The 10,047-nt window shown below is 41.7% G+C and overlaps 1 protein-coding gene and 1 long non-coding RNA gene across 3 annotated transcripts in view; one reads left to right on the top strand and one right to left on the bottom strand.

Moving 5' to 3' along the window:
- LOC117944435 overlaps positions 1–1,342 on the bottom strand; it is a 10,059-nt gene extending 8,717 nt beyond the window's left edge. The window contains exon 1 of the long non-coding RNA XR_004656576.1: positions 1,215–1,342. This is a non-coding gene — a long non-coding RNA (uncharacterized LOC117944435). The remainder of the gene's footprint in view (positions 1–1,214) is intronic.
- Positions 1–8,687, top strand: part of sncaip (synuclein, alpha interacting protein) — a 20,122-nt gene extending 11,435 nt beyond the window's left edge. For both annotated transcript variants that reach the window (XM_034871165.1, XM_034871164.1), the window contains exons 8-12: positions 746–859; positions 1,869–1,994; positions 2,803–2,972; positions 3,677–3,760; positions 6,084–8,687. In XM_034871165.1, coding sequence (XP_034727056.1) covers positions 746–859; positions 1,869–1,994; positions 2,803–2,972; positions 3,677–3,760; positions 6,084–7,050 — 1,461 coding nt within the window. In that variant the 3' untranslated portion in view covers positions 7,051–8,687. The remainder of the gene's footprint in view (positions 1–745; positions 860–1,868; positions 1,995–2,802; positions 2,973–3,676; positions 3,761–6,083) is intronic.
- Positions 8,688–10,047: the final 1,360 nt, after the last annotated feature.

Genomic DNA, 10,047 nt, shown 5'->3' with positions numbered 1-10,047 from the left:
AGTTTGGGGTCCCCTGCTGGAGCTGCTGCCCCCGCGACCCGATACCGGATAAGCAGTCGAAGATGGATGGATGGATAGGGGTCTTTCGATCAAATCGGTCCTTGGCGGCCTGTCATGCCCTCTGTCTTCCCCTGTTCACATTGTTATGGTTCTTGGTTTGGATGACTCTTAATCATTTTTCCTGTGTGTGGGGGAAAAATAACAAATGAAATAAAATAATAACACCTTACCTTTACCTGATGTAAATACATTTGCTCATTTTACAGCTTAAAATGCAGAAAACATGCATAAATCCTCAGTTTTGCGCCTGCAGGTAAAAATATTAAAAAAAACTAAGAAAACATCAACACTACAAGCTAACAAGGACATGCAGACATTTGATTGGCTGTTGGCAGCTGGTCACTGAGGGCAACAGGTCCATCAATGTTAAGATGGAGGTTTTGGATAAAAAAAAGGTCTAACACTGGCCTTGTTGGCCCGCTGCAGGATGTTATAAAATGAGTCCCTAGAATGAACACTAACTAGTGCGAAAGTCCTGTTTTGTTTTCCCTTTTGAGGAAACCAGGCTCTTGATTGGCTGCCAGAAAGGAAGTGTGTTATCCAGAGACAAGCCAGGCAGAGTCCTGATTGGCTCTTATCAACAAGCCTCAATTTTATTCACTGAGATTAATGGGTTGACGGATTTAAAACCACCTGGTCCTTACTGAAACGTTTGTGTGTGTCTCTTTGTTTGTGTGTGTTGCAGAACGGTCATCTAGAGTGCGTGAGGTGGATGGTGAGTGAAACGGAGGCCATCGCAGAGCTGAGCTGCACCAGAGAACATCCCAGTCTGATCCACTACGCTGCCCGCTATGGACAGGTAACATAAAGAAACAACTTCACATTAAAATATACTTTTCCAAACAGTTTCCAATGAAGGCTTCCCAGGTGGTGCTGTGTTACAAACCATCCGGCTTTGTCAGGTTGGTAACGATGCAGAATGACTTCACAAAAACTATCCAATCAGGTCGGTAACCTGTCAGTCCTATGACTTCATGTTTGACCGGACCACATAAGGGGAACAGGTGTGAAAGCACCCTGAGATGTCTTTAAAGGCCAGCGTACAGAGGATAAACCTTTTAATTTAAGTGACGACAAAGCACAACCCTCTTGACAACATTTCCATTTCATTCCCCACGCTAAGTATTCCTGCAATTTTATCACTCTGCAACTACGTTGTGTTTAAAGGGCCCATGACACGGTGCTCTTTGAATGCTTGGATAGGCCTTAGTGGTCTCCTAATACTGTATCTGAAGTCTCTTTCCCAAAATTCAGCCTTGGTACAGAATTACATCCACTAGAGCCAGTCCCATAATGAACTTTTTTTAGTATGTGCCATTTCTGAGTGTGTAGCTATTGAGGAGGAGAGGGGGGGGGGCAAGGTAGAGGCTGGGGGTGTGGCCCTCTAGAAAGGGGAGGTAACCTTGCCCCCTTATGACCTCGTAAGGGGCAAGGTTCCAGATCGGCCCATCAGAGCTCTCTTTCTCAAAGGCAGAGCAGGATACCCAGGGCTCGGTTTACACCTATACCTTTTTCTAGCCACTGGAGGACCATAGGCAGGCTGGGGGAACGCATATTAATGTTAAAAAGCCTCTTACAGTGAACTTTTCATGCTATAGGACCTTTTAAGGTTTAAGCTAGATGTGGGAAATGCTAATTAAAAGAAGAAAAGACACAATTTAGACCAGGAGTGTTAAAGGGAGATGTGTGTGTGTGTGTGTGTGTGTGTGTGTTTGTTTGTTTGTTGGGAAAGATTAAAGTGTGTTTGGTTGACATAAGGGTAAAAAACTCTCTTTATTTTTGTCTCCTCTCTCCATCTGCCTCTCCAGGAGAAGGTCTTGTTGTGGTTGCTTCAGTTCATGCAGGAACAGGCGATCTCTCTGGACGAAATCGACCAGAACGGAAACACTGCTGTCCACGTGGCGGCTCAGTACGGACACCTCACCTGTATACAGGTGTGTACTGCTGGAAAGTAACAATTACCAGTACCTAAGTAACTATCACTCTTTTCTCTCAGACAACTGCGGTTGGTCATGTGGTTTTATTAGATAATTTAACATCCACTCCATCATTTAACTTTAACATAACCTATAGCTCAGTAATACAGAATATGATTCAAAGCAACATTTTATTATTACAATATTTAAACAATGAAAATGTCAACATTTAAGCCCATATATTTAGAAAATTTCTTATACAATGTGAGGTGCATGTTCCTGCAGTGGAAGTGTTTTTTATTATTATTCACCCTGCTTGAGGAGAGGCGGATGTTATCAGTCTTGTCTGCTTCCTATTGGCTAGCCGGGCTGACAATCAAAATACTGATAGTTAATTATCTGTTTTTGATCAAATAGCTGCTTTTTCTCAGCAAAGCTGAGTAGATCTGTGCTGTGGGGAAAGCTAAAGACAGTATCAATAGGAGTAGTAATGAAAAGAGCGGAAACTGGAATAAAAAATGTTTCTAATTTCAAGTATTGACTTGAAACTCGCCAGCCTTGTGGTGCATTTCAAGTTATTGTAAAATACCCTTTTCCCATCCGGTGCTTGTTTTTAGGTGAAATAAGTCATTGTTATGAGTTATTGTTATTACATTATTAATTGTTTTGTGCTCCTTTTTCATATTTTATATTATATACATTATAAATACTTTATGTATATTTAGGTTCAAGCACCGTTTTAAAAGTTAAATCGATTTTGCACCGGTATCGAAAAAAAACATAAAACGATACCCAACCATATTTAAGGCTCTGTGTCTGTGTCCAGACTCTGGTGGAGTACGGCTCCAACGTAACGGTCCAGAACCAGCAGGGGGAGCGGCCTTCCCAGAGTGCTGAGCGGCAGGGACACACCACCTGCGCTCGGTACCTGGTCGTCGTGGAAACCTGCATGTCGTTGGCCTCCCAGGTTGTTAAACTCACCAAACAGCTCAATGAGTAAGTTACAGGGTTTGTACTGTTGGTTTCAGTTACAGTTGCTGTGTTGAATTTTTTCTAGTTTCTCAGTTACTGCTATTGACTATTCTAGATGTGTGCAATGGGCTTAAGAGTGCTCAGGTGTTGGCAGATCCTTTAGTAGAAATCTAGACACTGTCACACATGCTTAAATATACCCTTGTTTAGAGTTTAGGGGTCTTTAACGTTTTTTAGGCCAGGGACCCCTAAGCTGGAAAAGCGACCAAGCAGGGACCCCCTACTGCCTATTTTGTATACCATTGAGTTGCATATTAAACTGGGCTCGGAGAGGAAATAATAATGAATGATTGACTCTTTACAGGTGCCCTATCAGTTGCATTTTTTGAAATCTGTTAGGTCTATAATTTTTGTAAATATTTTTAAAATATTTTGCTATAAATACATTTGATTCACATATACTGTATACTGTTAAATTTTTGTAAATAATCGGGCTGCATGATTTGGCCCTGTTCTCGCTCTGGGGACCCCTAGGGGTCACAGACTCTCTGTTGAAGATCTCTGCTTTAGACTATTGTAACTCTCTCTACGCGTGTGAGTGATACAGAGTGTACACAATCACTCATCACTTTTAAGGCCCGCTCTGGAATCACCCCTAACTACATCGTGTGTGTGTGTGTGTGTGTGTGTGTGTGTGTGTGTGTGTGTGTGTGTGTTTTCTCATGCAGACAGGCAACAGAGAGGAATACTTTACAGAAACAACTGCAGAGACTGATGGACCCCACAGAAGGGACACCTTCCAGATCACCCAGGTAACACAAACACACACACACACACAGTTGTGTTCAGAATAATAGCACCGTGTTTTTAAAAAGTGATAAATACTCAAAATCCTTAGAATAACTTTTAGTTCCATAATATCACTGCATTGGGAATACTGCACATTCAATTCCAAATCAAATCAATTCAAAATTTGCAGTATTTGCATTTTTCTTTACAAACTCAAATATTTACTGTATGAACTGAAAAATGTCTTAAGGGTTTGCTTTACTTTGAATCACTGCAGTAATTTGTAGTTAAATAACCATTAATTCTGAGAACTGCTTCACATCTGTGTTGCATGGAATCAACCAACTACTGGCACCTGTGAACAGGTATTCCAGCACAGGAGGATTGAACTATATTCCACAATTCCTCTGCAGGACTGCGTTTTGCCTCAGAAACAGCATTTTTGATGTCACCCGACAAGTGTTCTACGGGATTGAGGTCCGGGGGTTGGGCTCGCCACTCCAGGTCATCAATCTTGCTCATCTGGAACCAAGACTTTGCTCGCTTACTGGTGTGTTTTGGGTCATTGTCTTGTTGAAAGACCCATTTCAAAGGCATTCCTCTCTTTAGCATAAGGCAACAAGTATTTTGATGTATTGAAACTGATCCATGATCCCTGGTATTTGATAAATAGGACCAACACTACAGTATGAGAAACATCCCCATAAAATGATTTTTGCACCACCATGCTTAACTGTCTTCACAGTGTATTGTGGCTTTAATTCAGTGCATGGGGGTCATTGGACAAACGGCCCTTAGAACCAAAAAGGACAATTTAGCTCTCATCAGTCCACAGACTGTTGCGCTATTTCTCCTTTGGGCAGTCAATGTATCCTTTGGCAAATTTCAACCTATTCAGTACATGTCTTTTTTTTCAGCAATGAGATTTTGCAGGGGCTTCTAGCTGATAGTTTTGCTTTACGTAGACTTCTTCTGATCCTAACAGTACTCACAGGTAACTTTAAGTCTTCTTTGATTTTCCTGAAGCTAACCATTGGTTAAGCCTTTTCTATTTTGGCTATTCTTTGATCCATTTGAATGGTAGATGACAATTTTTTCCCACGTTTGGATGCCATTTCAAGGCATTTGAAATCATTCTGGCTGAGCAGCTTATAATTTTCAATGTGAAATGCACTATAAACAGCATGCGCAACATTTCCTTCCTTCCTTACTTAAATATGGGCCATAATTGACACCTTTGTCTTCACAGAATCAGTCACCTCACTAATTGAACACAACACTGCTACTATTTTTAATTACAGATTCACTTACACAGAATGATTAACATGCATGTCATGACTGTTGGGTTTGTTGGTTTTCTATGACTCTACAACACTAACACAAATTATTTGACATGTAGAAATATCCCTTCTACCCAAAAATATGATTTATTTGGTTAGTGATGTTAGACTGCTATTATTTTGAACACAACTGTATACGCTCACACAGAAACAGTGTCTCTCTCATTGCTTCTTACACCCCATTATTTTACACTGTTGGGAATGTAGATATTTTAAAACCATGGTTAGTTTCTTCTCATCTATTGTGGTGGCTCCAAAACAACAGAACAAGACTTGAAGTCATGGTGTGAGAGTGGAGGGAGTGAGTCTGGGAAACAGTTGTAACTCCCCACAAAGATAAAAAAAGTCCTTACAGCAGAGATTGGGGATTGATGATGGTAACCTGCACCTAGAAGAACTTTAACTCAGAGCCACAGATAGGAGCAGTGTTGGCGACGGCGCCAAGCAGTGAAAGCAAGTGATCGCAGCATTTACACTAAAGCAGTTTTCCGATGAGAAGAGATGGCTTAATAAACGCCACCGGAAGCAGCTCTCAGGGTTTGGGCAGGTGGAAAACCTCAGGTCTACTCTGTATTATTTATTACAATATTGCAGTTTTAGATTTAATTATTTGATTCAAAAGAAAACTGTTAACTGCAGAAAATGCTATTTCAGAGCTAAAATGAGTTACTTAATTAACCAGAGCCCATGTGTTTTCACTGTATTGGTGAAAGTAGCAGATGTCATAATATAGCAAGATCAGTTGTAGTAGTTATACAAGTGGTAGCCGCAGCAGGTTTAGCAGTAAAACTAGTTGCTGTAGTGGTAAAAGTTGTGGTAAAAGTTGTAGAAAAGCAAGTACTACTATTAGAAATTGTGGTATGTAGGAATGGAAGTAGAAGTGGCATTATTGAGGGTGTTGGTTTTTAGTAGTAGTAGTCATAATAATAATTAAAGGAATCATTGACATACACAACTATAGAATGTAAAAGTAAAGGATTATTTCTTCTCCCTCTCTGGACTCCAGTTCCCATCAGCCCCCAGTGGAGGCGTGGCCAGAGATGATGTTGACAGCAGAGGGGACTCCAAGTGACGGTTGGTTGGTACGTCAGGGAGGGGTGGGTCCAGACCCATTGTTGCGGCAGCTGCTGGGGAAGGACATGTCGGACACCCTGTGTCCCAGGGAGAGGCTTCCCCCGGCGGGTGGCCCCGGGGCCCCTGGGACCCGGAGGATCGGGCTGGTGGAGAGGAGAGAGCTCAAACTAGCGAGACTCAAACAGATTATGCAGCGCTCTCTGAGTGAATCCGATTCGGACGGTTATCCGCCAGAGGAGGGTAAAAGTCAAGGAGCTTCTGCCTCAAATACACTGCGACCCGATAGGCCGTCCCATTTGCCAATCACAGAGGAGGAGCCAGTGTCAAACCACCTTAACCTGGTGATGAGGAAGCACCTCCCTTCCTCCTCTTCCTCCTCATGCATAGCTGAGAGAAAGCTGGCGTTTTCTCTCAGCGGGTCAAAGTCGGCGGACAGCGTCGGTATTAACCCCTCCCCCACCTCCAGCGACCCCGAGGCGGCAGACGGTAAAACACCAGATGCTTCCGGCGACCAAGACGCCGCCAACGGCCAGAAAGCTGCCACCAGCCCCAAGAGCGCCCTGAAGTCGCCCTCGTCTCGCAGGAAGACGTCCCAAAATCTCAAGCTGAGGGTCACCTTCGACGAGCAGGTCCACAAGAGCTCCACTCAGGAGGCAGAGCAGACCAAAGGGCATCATGGGAAGGAGAGGACTCCAGTGGGAAGCTCTGAAAGCAAGCGGCCGTTCGGGGCGTTCCGCTCCATCATGGAAACGCTGAGCGGCAACACAAACCACAACAACAACAGTGGTGGTCAGTCAGGCTCCACCTATCAGAACTCACCTGGCAGGAAGTCTGAGAGTAAAAGCAGCCCAGGCGGAGGAGGGGGGGCTAAGAGCAAGAGCAAAACCAGTAACGTTTAACCAACGAATGCCTGCTGAAGGCAGAGAGCACATAACAGACCGATAAAGCAAACAGTAAGAGGCAACCAACATGATCAATTTATATTCTAATGGTAGCAGAGGTATTGCATAAAAATCCACTCAGAAATATTATTTTTAAAACACCTGAAATGTAAACAAACACAGGCTATAAACAGGGTTAAGATGTTTTCCACAGCTAAGTCACTGATTCCATGGCAACGTCATACACCCTGTTTACATTACCCAAAGTATCATGGGAACTGCATTTCCAAAACTCTAAACACATTAATCCCATAACATTATCATCTTTTACACTAGATGATGAATACATGTTCTAGGATAACATTAATTATGGCATTTCCAAGTGGGTTAATGTATCCTGAAAGAAATCATTCATGACATCAAGTAACTACGCCATAGCCAAAGGTTCAAAGGGTTAAAATGACAGTAAATCACAACAGTATACGAAAAACACCAAACACTTTGGACTTAGATGACCAAATCAAAAGTGCGATTTTGTCACTCAAGATTGGACTAAAGTTGTATCTTCAGCTCTAGATTGTTTGGTCCAAAACCACAGTGGCCGAAAAGCTGCCTTAGCTTTATTCTAGGTCATACCAGCTGATTACGAGTGGATCTGGACTTGTTTACACATCTGTCATCCTGCCAGTTTACCCCCTTAATTACAGGAGTCTTCTTGCGTTACTTCATGGTATAAGGGTAAAAATGACTTTCAGACAAAGACAAAAATAAGTCTGTCTGACTCTGGGTGAAAAAAAGTTAACATCTGTTTTCTTTTTTCACCCATAATCCCTAGTTCACAATTCTACCCCAAGCACAATTGGTTAGATACCCAATTAGTTAGTAAAATGTTCCATTATGTCTATTATTTTTTCCAAACATACTTAACCTTTACTCAATGTCCATTGAGCACCTTTTTCTGGAGCTTTAAACGGTATCTCATGGCTTCTTTCATCAGTGGATGGAGTTTGAGTCACCTGAACAGACTGAGTTCAGATTATTTTATTTTCTCAAACTACCATTCCCATATTTAAGTTTGATCTTTAACCCTCCAGTGACCAGTTTAATTTTTGAGCAGTCATTTCCTCACACTTGTAATCATTCAGTTTCTAATGTTTTTTGCCTCTGGCTTTTGACTTTTGATGGTTTTTCTACCAATGAAGGACTGAAAAACAAAAACAGAAACTGTGATAAAGATCATGTTCTCATGTATTTGATGGCGTTAATCAGAGACTGGAATCCTTCCAGCGTGAATGAGAAGGACTTGTGTGTTTAATGATTTTGAAGCAATTGTTTATGTTGACCGACTGAAGGAAGTGTGTTTGTGTATTAATCTGCATCCTGCAGAAACCTCACATTCCCATAATGCTACTCTATATACATTTTTTGTTGTTGTCACATTTAGTTTAATGTCAGATTACACAGAGTTCACTGGTCTGTTAAACTAAAACGTGTTTTCTAAATGAAACTAACTAAAGGACGGTTTCTGGTTCTCTGCCACTCTGTTACTGAACTAAAAATGAAGTATTAGTATTTATGTTTATGCACACAGTTAAATGATTTGAAAAACATAAAGTGCTTATAATCATGCACGTGGTTAAAGTGCACCAGCACAACAAATAAGTTCAAAAACCACTGTACATATAGTAGTATTTAACTATTAATTTTTCTTTTTACATAATATTCCACACCTTGTTGTTTTTAATTTTATTTCCATGGTTATCTATGCAGTATTTTTGGCATGAAGTAGACTTTAGTTGTGTGATGTGTTTGAGACGGGGAGGTTTAAGAAAGCACCTTCTACAGCGGCTGACAAACCGGTCCCTCGTATGAACTTTAAGATGAAAACTTGAAATAAGATTCCTGATGCTGATATCTGATGCTTATATCCAGTGGATAAATTTCAATGTGGCAATATTTGGTAGCGGGAATTAGGTTATGCAATCTTAATCATAGATATGTTAATATTACTGGACTTTGGCAAAGTGCTGCAAATGCGGACGTGCCTTAAACCTGCGTTCTACCTGAATTCCAGAAGGTGGGGACGCGTGCAGCTGCAAAAGGAGGTCGGTTTCTGTAAGAAAGTGACCCACTTCTCTTGATTATTACCTCAGTAAACATTTTCATAATGTTCATGGTCTTGATTGTAAGTGTTAAGTCTTCTGCAACGCAGAATGCTGATTGACGATACCGTAGTGGGTTAAAGTAGTGGGTATTTTAGGGCGTGGCTATGAAGTGATTGAAACTTTCCGGCTTGTCTTATATTTAAAATAACTATGTGACAAACATATAGTTAAAACCTAGCAAAGCTGAAGCTTACCTCAAATGATGTAGGCTAGCTTTCAGCAGCAGTTGCATGCACATTGCCAGTGAAAGTGTGTAACATAGAGTGGAAGCAGCGTTGCCAACTCCCCGCTAACGTCACGGTCAGATACCGCCCAACAGTCCATGGCTCCTCCCACACTCCACCCTCTAGTCTAAAACCGTCACATCCGCAGCCAGGATGGCTGCGCCCGCAACTCATAGCAGATCTCCATAAACTAACTGGTGACGTCACACGTTCTCTGTCCACTAATATTCACAGTCTATGATTGAAATCTAATAAAAACATACAGTATGCAGCCAAATGTTTTTATAGGGATTTGCTTTGCCTTATGACAAGTTTACAGATGAACTCTCCGTAGGTTCAATCATTTTATCCAAGGTCAGTGTGTCAGAACCATGGATGGTGTCACCAACTGGGGGGGGGGGGAGAGACCTAATAGGCTGTCTTTGCCTCTTAACAAACTAGAATTAGAAAGTTAAATCATTTAATTCACCACTTAGTGAGACATTGGGGCCGCTTGTAGGGGACCCGTTCTTGCCAGATTGGCTCACATCTTTGTGGCTCGGTGGTACATGTTTACAGCTTGGTTATTCTGCGTCACTGATCCAATTAGCCACACCTAATTACACACAGACACATAAAACAAATCC

Source organism: Etheostoma cragini, chromosome 5 (assembly GCF_013103735.1).
Source record: "Etheostoma cragini isolate CJK2018 chromosome 5, CSU_Ecrag_1.0, whole genome shotgun sequence".
NCBI classification, from domain to species: Eukaryota; Metazoa; Chordata; class Actinopteri; order Perciformes; family Percidae; genus Etheostoma; species Etheostoma cragini.
This window is presented reverse-complemented; position numbering and strand designations above follow the sequence as displayed.